Raw genomic sequence first — 14,675 nt, forward strand, 5'->3', positions numbered from 1 at the left:
AGAACCTACCACCCCATGGAGCCCTCATGGTCCCAGAGAGGCTGCCAATGGTACAGCGTCGTGAGGAAGTCTGGAAGGTGAGGGAACCAGGTGAGCAGAGGACAGCTGATGTGTGGGAAGCCCCAGATCTCCTACCTGGGAGGTCAGAGGCTCCCCGTTCCGCAGCCAGCGCACTGTGGGCCGGGGCTTGCCCGCTGCTGCACAGCCCCAGCGCAGGTTGGAACCGATGTCAGCCTCCATGTCTGAGATCACCTTGAGCCACTCGGGCTGAGCTTGGGGAGCAAGGGAGAGAAAGGCTGGGGATGAGCTGGGGGGAGCCGCCCGCTGCCCACGCACCAGGATTGCAGGGCTACCGTTCCTGCGGCGGCCAGCAGAGGGCGCCATCGGCATTCCGGGAAAGGGTCGGGGTGGGGGGAGTGGGGGGAGCCGCAGGCTGGAGAAAGTTGGCACTTTGTGTCGGTCTGTGCCAGCGGCTGTTTTAGCAAATTAAATCATCCCAAAGCCTTCCACGTGCTTTCTGCAGCCCCGAGGGAAGCCCCAAGCTGGCCACGGCGCTCGCCTCCTCTGTTCCCATCCCCAGTGCAATCCTGAGCAAGAAATCCTAAGCAAGGGGCCACCCAGTGCCCTCCCTGACTTCTGGATCTGCTTCCTCAGGGACCAGGGTGAAGCAGGGTGAGGGGTGTCCCAGCCCCATACCCTGCACGATGATGCGGCCCTGGACAGTGTCGCGGCCCTTGGAGTTCTCTGCCTCACACTCATAGGTGCCTTCGTCCTCGAAGCTGATGCTGGGTATCTGCAGGGTGGGCTCCGCTGTGGCCCACTGGGGGGACAAGGAGCCATCCACTTTGCGCCACTTGATCTGGGGGACGGGGCTGGCAGAGGAAACAAAGCCAAAGCAGGTGGGCTGCGCTAGGCAGACACCCCTGCACCTGCGGCACCCCTGCACCCCTGCACGTGGAATCATGCCGCCCTCCAGACTTGTGGGGCAGGTGGGGATGGGGAGGAGGGCGGGGACTCTGACTCAGGGTCTGGGAGGGGACAGAGGGAGAGAGGAAAGAGAGGAGGGCAGGTCTCTCCCAAGTAGGCTCAGAGCATGGGCAGGGAAGAGGCAAGAGGTAGGGTTCCTCCACTTCCCTCTCCCTGCAATACTTGTGACACCAGTGAACTTCCCTGGTGTCTGTACCCTGAAGCTGGCTAGCCCTCCTGGCCCCCACCCTGCACTGGCCACCATGCCTCTTCTGGGACTGCACTCCCCAGCAGTGGCCTGTGACCTGGGGCTATATGGGTTCCCCTCCCCCTCTTCCCCATCAGGGCCTCCTCGCCTTTACTTTTCAAAAGGGCTCTAGTTATTAGTAATTTGTGTACTAAAATGGACTAAGTTATCAGTGAGTCTGAAAGGGTCAACATATTAACTTTCCATGTGCTTTCATTAAAAAATAAAATAAAAGGCTCTATGCCCAGCATGGAGCCCAACATGGGACTCAAACCCAGGACCCCAAGATCAAGACCTGAGCTGAGATCAAGAGTTGGGCTCTTAATAGACTGAGCTACCCAGGGAACCCCCCACCATATGGCTTAAATATGAATTTTCTGGAAGCCCAATAACTTTTCACAAAGCAGAGGGATCTCCTGGGTAACTGCAGGAGATATGAGGGAAGAGGGGACTGATGTACAAATCATATTGTCCTACAGACATTTGCTGAGCACCTGCTAGTTGCTTAGCCCTGTTCCAACGAGTCTTTCTCTGGGAGAGCAGGATTTCAATTGAGTTTTTTTTTTTTTTTTTAAAAAGAACTGTTAGTATGCATAAAACACTTAATAAATGCCAGGCACCATTCTAGGCACATCACATGTATAACCCACTTAATCCTCATAACAATCCTATGATGCAGGTACTATGTATGGTTATTACCATGTACAAATAAGGACGCAGAGCTACACAGAGGTTACGTAGTTCACCCATGGCTTCACCATGGCAGGCAGCCAGTGACAGAACTGGGATTTGAACCAGGCAGGCCGGGTTGGGGCTCGTGCATGGCACTACCTGCCTCCAGCCTGAGGTGTTGCATAAATTGCCTGAGCCTGTCCTGCATTGCTGGGAGCACCCAGTATGTGTCAGGCCACTGGCGTGCACGATGCTTCACTCAGAGAGACAATGCTCAGTGAGCAGTGCTCACTACCCTCTGTGGGTCCAGCACTCTGCTAGACCCTGCCTGCCCTCTCCCTGGGGTCACCTGTGCCCCCGAGAGGCTCTGACAGGCTGTGCCCTGGCCTGCCCCTCCCACCTCCACCACTCACTTCCCAAAGGCGAAGCACTCCAGGGTGACCTGCTGCCCTACCAGCGCATAGGTCTCTGCTGGAAATCGAGCCTTGATGCTGGGTGCGAAGAGCCTGGTATCTGGGGAGAGGGATTTTGAAGATCAGAGGCAAATGATTGCAGGCCGGGTGCTCCAGTGCTTAGGATCTTGGCACAGCTCAGAGCAGACTCTTTCCAGATCCCTGTTCCCCCCGGGGGACCTGGGCGAGGTTCTGGGGCCCTGCGGCCAGAGGATCCAGGGGTCCAAGCCCCAGAGCCTGGGCTCCACAAGCTGCTCTTCACAACTTCCAGGGGGAACCGTCTTTTCCCAGTGTCCTGTGACCCTCTCAACTCTCTCCTCCCCTTCACGTCCCCAGACCAGACCCTGACCTTCGGCAGCCAGGTTGAGCTGAGCGAACTTGCTGAAGACGCTTTTGGTGGAGAAGTCCATGTGGCTGGTGGCCAGGCAGGAGTAGTTGCCCAGGTCCGAGGCATTGGTCCGGGCGATGTACAGGTTCCCTGTGGTCTGGGACACGAAGTGACGCCCGTCCGTCGGGATGAAGTTGGGGAACTCGTTGAGGAGCCAGCGGTAGGACAGGCCTAGAAGATGTGGGGCGTCTGAGGGAACCACGGGGTGCTGGGCCCACAGGGCGACTGTGTGCAGGCCCCTCAGGGTGCTGGGGAGGTCTCTAGACCTGGTCCCCGGAGTCCTGGGCTCTGATCTGGTGCTGAGGGGAGACTGAGAAGAAAGACGTGGCTTTCCTTCCACCCTCGGGTGGGGGTGGGGGACAGAGCTCCGGGCCTGAAGGCGGAGCAGGGCATAGCCACAGAATGACAGGCCCACCAAGGAAACACAAACTGAGCTGGGGACCTGGGGAGTCCTGGGGGACCTGGGCTTGCCCGCAGCCCTTGACTCCATCCCCGAGGGACCGGCCGGCCTGTGCCCTGTGTACCTGGGTAGTGGGCGGGCGGGTTACAGGGCAACATCACGCCCCAGCCTTCGTGGGTTTTCACGGGGTCTCGTTCCTCCTTGGAGAACTCCTGCAGAACTGGAGGGAAGGACGAGGGCTCGGGCACAGCCCTCCAAGCAGGGGGGCGCTCCCCAGTTTAGCCGCCACGGGAGTGATCCCCTGCCCTTGCCGGACACCCTTCCCAGGCCCTGTGCCCCTCCCTGAAGCATCCTGCCCCCCTCCCCCGCCCCTCCATGGGTCTCACAGCCAAAGCGGAGGACAGCCTCCCTGCTGACAACAGTGCCCACGGGGTTGGAGGCCAGGCACTGGTAGACGCCGGCATCCTGCGCCTTGCTGGGGTTCAGGATGACCAGGTTGCCCCCCACCAGCTGGTGGCGAGAACCTGGTGCCAGTTTCATCTCTGTGCCATTCATTTTCCACCTGCAGCGGGGGGTTAAGGAGGGGAACTCCTGAGTCCCGCTTGGCTGCACCCAGCCTGGGGACAGGCCGCTGTGACGAGGGGCTGCCCAGGGCCTCCGGCACCCACCACGGCACCCGTCACGGGGCTCTCACCTGTAGGTAGCTGGAGGGCTGGCCCGGGCGCGGCATGCCAGTGTCACCTTCTCCTCGGTGGATTCCTCTGGGAACAGCAGACCAAGGGGCTGATCTTCAAAGACCGGCCCAAAGGTGGTTGGGGATCCCCGGGGTGAACTGCGAGCTGTGGATGGGGGCAAGAGCAGAGGCCTCAGGGTCCAGGCCCCACGAGGGCCGTGCCATCGAAGCGAACGCTCTGCCCTGATGGAAAGATTCCGTTCTCTGCGCTGACCGATACTGTAGCCGCGAGCCACGTGCTCTCAAGGCCTTGAAGTGTGGCGAGTGCAACTGAGGAACCCAAGTTTAAATTTTATCTAATTTTTATTGATTAGAACTTGAATTTCAGCAGGTGGGGTAGGCCCCGGGTGGCCAAGGTTAGTTGAGTCAATTACCCATCCTACACTCAGGTACTGAGCACCTGAGCACCCAGCGCAGTACACCTGGCACTGGGCTAGACTGTGTTGCAAAAATGAATGAGACACGGTCCTTCTTCCTCAAGGGGCCTGCAGTCCAGGGAGGGACAGGACAAGGTGGTGAGAGCTGTAAAAGCAGCTGAAGTTATAGAGGCAGGGGCCCTCGGGGTGGAAGCAGCCCATCTGCAGGGTGTGAGAGGCCTGGGAAGTCACGGGCTAGAGAGGCAGAGAGAGGACGTGTGTCCCGGGGACCTGATGCTCCTTCTGGGCTGACAGCAAGCGCTTCAGCCTTTGGCCCTTTAATAGCTGTTACAGAGCCCTTCTGAGCCTCAACATCTTCACCTGTGAAATGGAAAGACTATGAGCTCATCTCCCAGGCTCTGTAGGAGGGTTCAGTCTGGCACAGGGCGTATGATCTGAGAATCTCTGTGGGACCCAAGCATGGGGTGGGGTGGAGGATAGGGGAAGAGGGAAGGCTTGATGGTGGGGGGAGGGTGTGCAAGTTGCTTTAGGGGCATTTGTGTACAATTCCAGTGTGACAGGTTGAGAAAGAGAGGCCCAGGAAATGGAATGACATTGCTCGTGGTCACCAGGCAAGTCTGTGGCACACGCAGGCCTAGACCAAGATCTCCTAAGTTTGCTGAGCAAATGGGTATTACTTGTGCAAATGGAGTTTTCATGTCAGGCCCCCTCCCAGGGTGGAAGCCTCTTCCTCCATGCACCATTGTTCAGTCTCACCAGGGCAGGGGACACTGAGGCACAGAGGGAAGTGTTTCACACCTGGCTTTCCCATGGGGGTAGGGAGGAGTCTCTGTTCACTGATGCACAGGGCCGGTCAGGTTTTGCCTTTGTGGTGGCAGTCAGGAGCAGGGCCACCCCTAATTGGCTCCTACCCCTCAATGCAGCTGATTTCAGGCCTTCCTTGGTGGGTTGTGGGAGGTGGGGTCCCCATTAACCAGTTTGTGCCTCTTCTCCCAACGCATCCAGCTGTCAGCCCTGTTCCAGGGGTGGGAGGTACACATCACAGCTGAGGCCCAGCCCTGGACCCCGGGGAACGAGGGCAGCTGTTAAGCATCTCTCAGAATGAGGAAGGAGGCAGGACTCCCTGAAATGGCATCCCCCATCGCCCTCCCCACTACCCATCACTAGCCCTTGCTGCCGCCCCAGGCCTCAGAGGTGGCGATGGATGGCGCCAGCATCATCTCGGCTGGAGAGCCCTGCTTAATCCCAAGTTAATGATAGTGGTGGAGGGTAGGGACTCCTGCCCCAGCTGGGACTGCCAGGACTGGAGGGGGGTGGGGTGGGGGCAGCCAGGCTGCTGGGAACCACCTTATATAATAGCCGCTTCCAGTAACTCTGTGGGGAGGGTGGGGGGCAGGGGAGTGGGCCTGGGGCACACAGAGCCTCTACGACTGGACTGGTTTGCTTCCTGCAGAAGCTTTGTCCTCTGTTCTCAGCCACGTAGGCGCCCTCAGTGCAATATCCATACCGTCACCTACACATGCTTCCTTTACGCACACATCCCCCCCATAAGCTACTCCTGTAGTCAGATACACATTTATGCACACATCTGTTCCCATGCACATTCAGCTACAAATGTCCGCATGTGCTTATTTATACACATTCACGCAGTCATCCTAATAAAACAGGTGCTATTTATTGAGCACTTACTCTTTGTGGGATGCCAGGCTCCATACCTCTTCTCCTAACCTCTTTACAGGAAGGCACCGCCATTCCCTCATTTCCCTAATGTGGAAACTGAGATGTAGGAAAGTTCAATAACTTGCCTCAAATCACAGCATGGGGAGAAGCAGATCGAAGGATCTGGACCCTGGCCAGCCTCACCCATAGCCAGTGTCCTCAGCCACAGTGGCCACGATTCTTCGCCTGGGTTCCCGCCAGAGCCACCAGAGGCCCCCACCGCACCCTTGAGGTGGTGCATCAGGATGCCGCGTGGGCATCCCCAAGGGCAGCTGGGGCCAGGAGCCATCGCTCTTGCTGGAAGGCTTTCCGTGCACATCTGTCATCCCCCCGCATGTAGCACCCGATCCATGCAACAACTCGCTGGCATTGCCACCCTCTTAAACATCCACAAACACACTCACATTCACCCCACACCTTCCTCTGAGGCTGCAGTCATGCCCACTGAACACACACACACACACACACACACACACACACACACACTCGCATGAGCTCCTGAGCAAGGCCACCCCTCCTTGCTGCCCCTGTCCTACATCCTCTCTGATTCTGACCCCCTGTTCTGGCAACTCTGATCCTCTAACCATGGGCAGCTGGAGGCTTCAGGGGAAGGGGCTAGAGAGACGAGAATGTGGAGGAGCACCCTCGCTGCCTTTCCTTGCCTGGGTGGCAGGGACCCTAGGCTGCTTCTCCAGGATAGGTTAGTGAGGTGAGCCCAGAGCTGAAACACCTTTCTGGTGGGGGGTGTGGGGATAAGAACAAGTGGTGGGCGGTTCCACTTGTGTCTCTGGAACTCAGGAATGTGGCCAACCAGGTCCCCTCTCCCTGGGCCTTCCTGCATCTCTGGGTCTAAAAGCCCTGCTCCTGCCCACACCGCCTGCCTCAGATGATGTGGTCCTGGTCTGAGGTCCTGCGGAGGTGCCTCTGCATGCTCTCTGTGGGGCGGCTGTGTGCAGCTGGGGCTCTGCTGGCCTGCCGGGCCCTGACACAGGTAGCCAGGCCTGGGGGTGGGGGAGCCAGGAGGCTCGGGCAGCCTCACTGATGTGGGTGCAGGATGGAGAGGCAGTTAGGAGGTAATGAGAGCATCGGAAAGCATGCCAGTGGAGTCCTCCCCGGGTGAGACGGTTAGACGGTTAGAAGGATGGAGAACCTAAAATGTGCCCAGCGGGCTGCGGCCTTGCAGGGGGTGGGTGGAGGGGAGGTGGAGGAGAGGTGGCTGGAACTCGGGAAGGGTGGTGGTGGATGGGTGCTCTTTCTCCCATGGAGATCTTTAAGGAGAAAAGAAGTGTCTATTGGTCTGGGCTGGGGGTCAGGGCAGAGAGGCCACGCTGTGGTCCCAAGGGGCCCCTCAGAGCAGCAGCAGGCAGTGGGGGACCTCCTGCAGTGCTTGAGCGGGCTGGGGCTCCAGGCACCTCCTTCCTGGCTCGCTCTGCAGAGGCCACCAGCCCAGGTCTGGGCCTGGGCTGCTCCCCACCCCCCTTCTGCCTCCCTCCTCCACTCTCCCTACCTCGAGGCACTCCTGGCATGAGAACTTTTGCTTGGTCCCTCTGGCCTTCTGCCTCAGCCACCTGCCTCTTTCTCATCTCTTCTCAGGTCCTGCACTTGGTCTGTTTGCCAGGCCACAGCATGGCCCCTGGGAGCCCTGGAGTTTTGTGGTACTGACCTCTGTCTCCTCATGTGGAGGTTGCTACAGCAGTATGATCCAATAGAACTTTCTGTGATGACAGAAATGTCCTGTAATCTGTGCTACCCAATGTAGTGATTAGCCCTTGAAATGTGGCTTTTACAACCGAAGAATTAATTTTAAAATTCAATTTAATCTCAGTTTTAATCATCCCATGTGGCTATTGGGTGCCGTACTGGACAGCACAGCTCCAGGGGCTGCAGCTCAAGGCCAGCATCACGGACATTCGATTGTGCCATAATCTTGCTGTGTGACCCAAGGCAAGCCACACACCCTCTCTGGATCATGCTTCTTTCATGTGATAGTATGGTGGAGCCTCATTCCTTCTAACCCCGAAGGGAAGGTATGATCCACAAATGGGGAAATTTTAGCAAGGAAATGGCCTCAGAAATCTAAGTGCCATAGCAACGCAGAGTCCATGATTTCTGAAGTCATCACTAAAATAATAGCAGTGATAGAGCAATATAATCATCCTGCTGGGCTTTGGAGCCCAGACGAACCGCCTTACCTGGAGAGGAGACAAGGACCACAGCGACCAGCAGCAGCAGGTGTGCCTTCCTCCTGGTGGGTGTCCCCATGGTGGGCGTTCTGGGCAGTGATGGGGAGCAGAGGAGAGGCGGCTCAGCCCAGCGTGGTGAGAGTCCAGCTGGAGGCTGAGAAGGACCTAGGGAAGCAGAGGATGGGGAAGACTCTGAGCCGATGAGTGAGGAGCGCCCCTCCCTACTCCCTCCCGGCTCCCTCCCGGGCAGGCAGTGCTTTTACTCCAGCCTGGGGAGAGGCCAGAATTGCTCCTTGCTCTGCACTCATCCTGCCCAGGGGAAGGGGCTTGGCTGTTACCGAGGAGCTCTTCCCGGCTGAGTGCCTACTAGGGGCCCCCTGGGAGTCTGGCTCTCCCCTGCACGGGCTGCGCCCCCCCTCCCCTGCAGCCAGCAGGGGTTTGCTCAGGAAGTGAGAGCAGTGGCTAATTGGGAGGCAAGAACCCACCTGCCCCTCACTGGGTAATAGCTCTTGCTGTGGGGTTCAGAAGAGAGCAGGGCCATACTTGCATGTGGGGAACATCTTCCTCCACCAGTGCTTGGGGCCCAATGTCCCCGGCCCCTCCCCCACAGTGGCCTGGGTGGGGCACTGTAAGCCCCTCTGGGAGCCCATTAAGTGTCTCAGTGTCTTCCTCGGTTTTCTAGCAGGGAGGAGGAGTCTCACTGGTTCATTCATACCCTCTCACCTGGGTCCCCAGGTGAGGCCCTTATGTGCTGTGCATTGTGAAGCCATAGCCTTGGCCCCATCAGCAATGCTCCCCAGCTGGGAGGACCTTCTAGGATCAAAGGGTTAACATGGCTCCCAGAGGAGCCTTCCTCTCATACAGAGACATGGTTAAACCCTGGAGCTCTGGACAATCTGTTCCCTGGGTAGGGGTACCCAGAGCAATCAGAGCTCCCCCCACACAAGGAGGAGGAGGGATGGGCCTCATCCTGAGAGGGGTGAGCAGGGCCAGGAAGAGTTCTGGGGGTAGTGTGGAATCTCAGGGGTCTGCTTTTGGGTTTTAGAGGGAGTCTGGGTCACTAGGTCTCCTAAGGCTTCCTGTCAGAGCTGCCAACCCAGATGCAGATTCTGCTTCTCTGCCCTGCACCTTTCCAGAGGCCTGAAAAGGGGGAAGGGGCTGAGACTGGGGAAAGAGCCTGGCTGGGGGCTCTTCAACTACCTGGTGGCAAGACCCACACCATCTCCCGGTCCGAGTCTCCTCATCTGTAAAATGGGTGCTCTAAGGTCCCTTCCAGCTCTAAGACTGCAGTGCTCCCAGAAAGTGCAGGGTGGCTGAGGGCCTGGGAATGCTGTCCCCTGGATAGGGGGAGTGGGGGGTGGCAGGCTGCAGATGACTTAAGAGTCTGCCATCAGGGCCAGGGCAGGGTTTGAAGACCAATGCAAGCCCAAGATCTCCCCATCTCCCTTCGTGCTCTATTCCTTTGGAAAGAAAGGGCTCCCAAACCCTTTTAGACCTCAACATCTGGCCACCCACAACCTTTCTCTGCCTCCTAAACAGCCATGCTGGCACCTGAAGGAGGTGTGGGAGGGAGGGGGAGGACTGGCTCCAGGGTGGTCATGGAGGCTGTGGGCTGAGAAGCTGGGTGTCAGTGGGAGTGAGGGTGGGGGAGTGGTGTTGACCACATGGCACTCCCTCCTCTGGCCCTACCCTGGCCTCATAGCCACTTCCCTTTGTCAGGAAGGGGCCCGGGTGCTGCCTCTCCACGACCATGCATCCCTCTCTATCCTTGCCACTTTCTAGACTTGAATCCAGAAATTCCACACCTGCCAGGAAGCCCCTCAGATGCCCCCACAGGCACAAAGTTAGACTTCAGCTCTGTTCTTGACTAGACCCCTAGCACCTGCCCCTGGGGGTGCATCTGCCTCCCCTGGAAGCTTGTGAGCTCCCCGAGGGCAGAGACTGGCTCCTTAATCTTGGCATCACGGTGCCTCGCAAAGTGCCCTGGGACCAACAGGTGTGACTCCTGTGTCACATTTAACTGCTGGAGAGCAGCTGTGGCCAGATCCTCCAGCAGCCAGTGGACACACACTGTCACACTCCCCCACTCACTGTAGAGCTGATTCAGCTCTAAGGCTGCCCCAGGGCCAACTTGAGCACACTCTCACACACTCTCTCATATACTCACAGGCACAAACTCTCTTGTACACACTCTCACATACATGTACACCAACACTCTGCCTCCATCTCACATGCTTTCTCAGCCATTTTACACACTTTCACACATATTCCCACTCTCCTCCCCACACACCTTCACATGCACACTCACACACCTTTTCACACACACACACACACACACACACACTCAGGTCTCAGGGTGGCTAGTCATGGAAGACTCTAGAAGGATGGTCCTGGATGCTATACAAACACAGGGAGCCGTCCTCCTGATAGGGAGCCACAGAGACACTGCTAACCATGCAGGCTTGGGAATCCACAGACAGGAGGCAGTGACATGCTTCATCTCCTCACAGCTTCGTGAGCCTGGACACGTTATGCCTCCCGGTGAAGCTCGGTTTTCTCATCTACGAGGTGGACATGGTCACACTTACTTTACAGAGCAGTTCTGACTGGGAAATGAGGTAATGGAGCGCCCTTCAGGAAGTCCGGGGCTGTTTGCACTTGCCTGGGGGTCACGGTTCAGGTGGGGGAATGGAGAGAGGATGCGGGTCCTGATCCCCTCCCCACTCAGCCAGAGCAGGTCCTCCTGTATCTGCTTTACCTCCACAAGTTCCCTTTGAACAAAGGGTGTCGTAGCTCCAGAAAGTTTGAAAACGCCCCTCGGGGCTGGTGCAGCACGCCCTGGAGTCGGGCACAGAGAAGGTGCTCGATCACCGTTTGCTTCCTGCCCTTTGTCTGCCAGTCCTGGGAGCTCAGCGAGGGGGCAGGGCGGGCGCGGGGAGGAGCCGAGTGTGCCAGAGCAAAGCAGAAACAGATGACCAAGGGGGCTGGGGCCGGGCCTCCGGGCAGGAGTCTGCTGCTGCCCACTTAGCAGTGCTGGCGAGAGCGGGGGTGTGTGCGTGTGTGTGAACCGGCATGTGCGTGCATTCACAGGTGTGCAATGTTTATTTGCCTCTATGTGCTGTGTCCGTATGTCCCTGTGTATACGTGTGGTCTGGTCTTTGTACCTCCGTGGATACGCATGTGTTTATGTCTGTGTGGGGGTGTCTGGTGTTTGTGTGTGAGTCTGCATGTGTGTGTGTGTGTGTGTGTGTGTGTGTGTGGTATGTCCCCGCACAGGGCATGACAACCCAGTTCCTGCCTTGCTTCTCTGTGATCCACCAGGAGGATCATTCACCCTGGAGCACTTCTCACCCACTGTGGTCAGAATGACCTGTAGCTCTTACCGTCGACATACCATTTTACCGGGACATACCACATGTCATGAATGATATAATCCCACATCACCTGGGCCCAGGGGCCCCGGGCACCCCCTGGGGGCTGAGACTTGCCTCAGAAGGGACACGGATTGGGGCGGGGCTGGAGTCGAGGAGCTCCTGGGGTTGCCTTTGGAGAGTATCAGAGACCAGTCAGCCCAATCAGATGCACATGGACTCCACTGTGTGCCAAAGCCTTGTGTGAACACATACACACACACACTCACACATGCTGCCTGGGTCATAGTTTGAGCTTATCATCTCCCTGAAGGTGAGGCATCCATCACTGGCATCCAGTGTTGCCCCACATCCCTCTCCCTTACAGTGCTTATCACCAGGTGCCAGGCATTGTGCTGAGCACTGGGGAGATGGCGATGAAAGCACTGCCCTTGCAGAGCTTCCCGACCAGCTAAGTGTGGCCCGGTCATTTCCCTATGCCATCTGCTCCATGACACATTCTAGAATATCCAGGACAGAGGAGGCCTTTTTGTTGGGAGCAAGGCAAAAGTGGAGCCAGGCCAGGCCCAGAGCTGGCCCTCCGAGCCCTGAGCCAGCCAAGCCTGGCCCAGGCCAGCTGCCCTGGAGCAGGGGCGCAGGCTGGCACGGGTGGCTGCAGGCTGGCACTGGTGGCTGCAGGCTGGCACCATCAGGGGCTGGTCCTGTGCAGCACCAGCACGTGGGGGGATGGGCTGCCTGGGGGTTCAGGGGTGCCAGGGGTAGTGGGCTGAATCGTTGGGCATAAGAAACAAAGGGCTTGGGGGACAGCTGCCGAGTGGAAAGCTGTGAGCCGGGCTCCAGCACACGGGAGGGGTTTCTGGGCTGAGGACACCCCCCCCCCCTGCACAGAACCAGGCAGGAAAGGACAGATGCACTCTCCCTGGATGCTGTGCCACTTGGGACACCCAGCTCCCAGCCCTGACTCAGTCACTCTTTCCTCTGGATAACAGAGATTTGAGTATTGAGGGCTTTGGCGACTTTCAGATGGGTGGTGGTAGGACAAGGGGGAGTTTGGAGCCCAGTTGAGGGCAGAGACGAAGTGGCTTATTATAAGCCCAGAAGCCTTGCAGGAGCCTTTGAGGCCATCCGCCATCCTCCCTCCTGCAGCGCGGCACAGTGGTTAACAGTGGGCTCTTGTGCCAACCAGCCTGGCCCTTACTGACTAGAGTAACGCTAGTCCGTGACTAACTAGCATAACCCTAGCTCTTACATTCCTTACTCACCCTCCCGGAGCCTCAGTCTTCCACCTGCAAAACGGGGAGGAGAACGGACCCTTGAAAGGTCAGCAGCATGCCTGGCCCATGGTGTGCACTCAGAAAAGATCAGATCTTACTATTGAGAGGCCTTGCAGAGGCTCCAGCACACCGAGGGACTCACACACATGTGTGCCCACAGGCATTGCCCAAGTCGGACTCACTGTCACACAGTCATGGCATTCAGGCTGCACTTACAGATGGTTAGGACCCTGAGATTCCCACAGTCTCCCTGAGCAGGTGCCTTCCTCCCCCATGCCCCACATGCACAGCAGGCCCAGGGCAGCACCAGCAAGCACGCCACCCCGGACAAGGGTGCAGGAACACGCAGAGTCACACCCAGAAGGCATGTGTTCAGGACACCTGGGGGGCTCAGTGTTTGAGTGTCTGCCTTTAGCTCAGGGCGTAATCCCAGTGTTCTTGGATTGAGTCCCACATCGGGCTCCCTGCAGGGAGTCTGCTTCTCCCTCTGCCTGTGTCTCTCCCTCTCTCTGTGTCTTTCATGAATAAATAAATAAACAAATCTTAAAAAAAAAAAAAAAAAAAGGAGAGACTCTGGTGAGGATGAGCACATGGGTGCTCCCATCAGGGCCCTCTCCTCACGCACCCCCACTTCATGCCCGCAGGGTCCAGGATAGGAGGGAGACCTTGCCTAGGAAAGGAATTGCCACCTGGGATAGGAGCACTGTCCTTCAGGAAGGTCTGAGTCATTCCACCCTCTCTGGAATGGTAGGGGTCTGCAGTGGCCTGGTGGGGCCCCAAGCCAGGCAGGGTAGGAGCTGGTGGGGGAAGGGAGCTGTGGGGGAAGGGACTCAGTGGGAAAAGCTGGTGCCCTGAGATGGAGGAGGTCATTAGGACAGATTTGGGTGGCATAGGGACCTTGTGAGTCCCCAGTGGGGGACAAGGACTGGGTCAGGACGGGGGCGGGGGTGAGGGGTGTGGGGGTTGCTGCACAGCTGGGTCTCTCCCCAGCCTGCTCTGTATGCTCCCTCCCTCCAGTGTTCTCTGCAGGTTCTTTGTACTGGCAGCTGATTCTGAGGCACCACCCGTGGTACTGCTGTGGCCTGTGGGGAGAGCTGTGACCCCCACACTCACACATTTGTCTGAGCTTTTAGCACCAGAGGAGTCTGGCCCATCATCTGCAGCCTGGAGTCTCTGACTTTCCTGCCCTGGCCTTCTCCTCTGGAAAGACCCCTCAAAGTGGGGAGTGGGAGAAGAGGGAGCCTTGTGTCCTCCTGGGAGGAGCTCGGCATAAGGGGCAACCTCCACCCCAACCCAAATTTTCCCTACTCGACTGTCAGTATGGAGCCAGACAGGTTGAGTGAGGGTTTTGGAGGGACCGTGTCTTTTTGAGACGCCAGGAGTAAGGACGATTGTTTTAACTCAGCTCTAAAGAACCACATTAGGATAAAGTTAATGGACCAATATCTATATGTCCCCTAATCTCTGCAGAGGGGAGACTCCCCTCACCTCCCGGATGGTTTCCTGTAGGCTGGCTCAGAGCCAAGCCTGGGGGTGGGTGTTGAACCTGTTCCGCCCCTCAGGCCAGTCTCTGCTTGGGGGCCCAGATTAACTGTGTCTCTTGGACTGCACTGCAGGATGGCTGTCCTCTCACCAAACACAGGATGGGGGCCTCTTGGTCTAGGAGGCCAGCAGATATTGAGAGGATGTGGGCCAGGTCTGGAGGAGATCCAGCATGTTCTCTAGATGGCTGCAGGGCAGGGGTGAGGCTCCTTAGATGCGAAGGGTGCTGAGGTGCACTTGGGTCTGCACCTGTCCTGGGGCAGAGGGTGCTCAGTTTGGGTGAGAGCATTACTCCTTCGCATCTTCTTCTAGTAAACATGGAAACATGGGTTCATTTCATAGCAAGAGAAC

General features: G+C 57.7%; 1 protein-coding gene across 3 annotated transcripts in view; it reads right to left on the minus strand.

Moving 5' to 3' along the window:
* The window catches only part of CNTN2 (contactin 2), a 33,699-nt gene that overhangs the window by 15,496 nt on the left and 3,528 nt on the right, over positions 1–14,675 (minus strand). For all 3 annotated transcript variants that reach the window (XM_041774240.1, XM_041774241.1, XM_041774242.1), the window contains exons 2-9: positions 8,147–8,302; positions 3,820–3,964; positions 3,512–3,687; positions 3,250–3,345; positions 2,687–2,896; positions 2,299–2,398; positions 697–872; positions 136–272 (exon numbers count right to left, since the gene is read on the minus strand). In XM_041774240.1, coding sequence (XP_041630174.1) covers positions 136–272; positions 697–872; positions 2,299–2,398; positions 2,687–2,896; positions 3,250–3,345; positions 3,512–3,687; positions 3,820–3,964; positions 8,147–8,302 — 1,196 coding nt within the window. The remainder of the gene's footprint in view (positions 1–135; positions 273–696; positions 873–2,298; positions 2,399–2,686; positions 2,897–3,249; positions 3,346–3,511; positions 3,688–3,819; positions 3,965–8,146; positions 8,303–14,675) is intronic.

This window comes from Vulpes lagopus, chromosome 11 (assembly GCF_018345385.1).
Source record: "Vulpes lagopus strain Blue_001 chromosome 11, ASM1834538v1, whole genome shotgun sequence".
NCBI lineage: Eukaryota > Metazoa > Chordata > Mammalia > Carnivora > Canidae > Vulpes > Vulpes lagopus.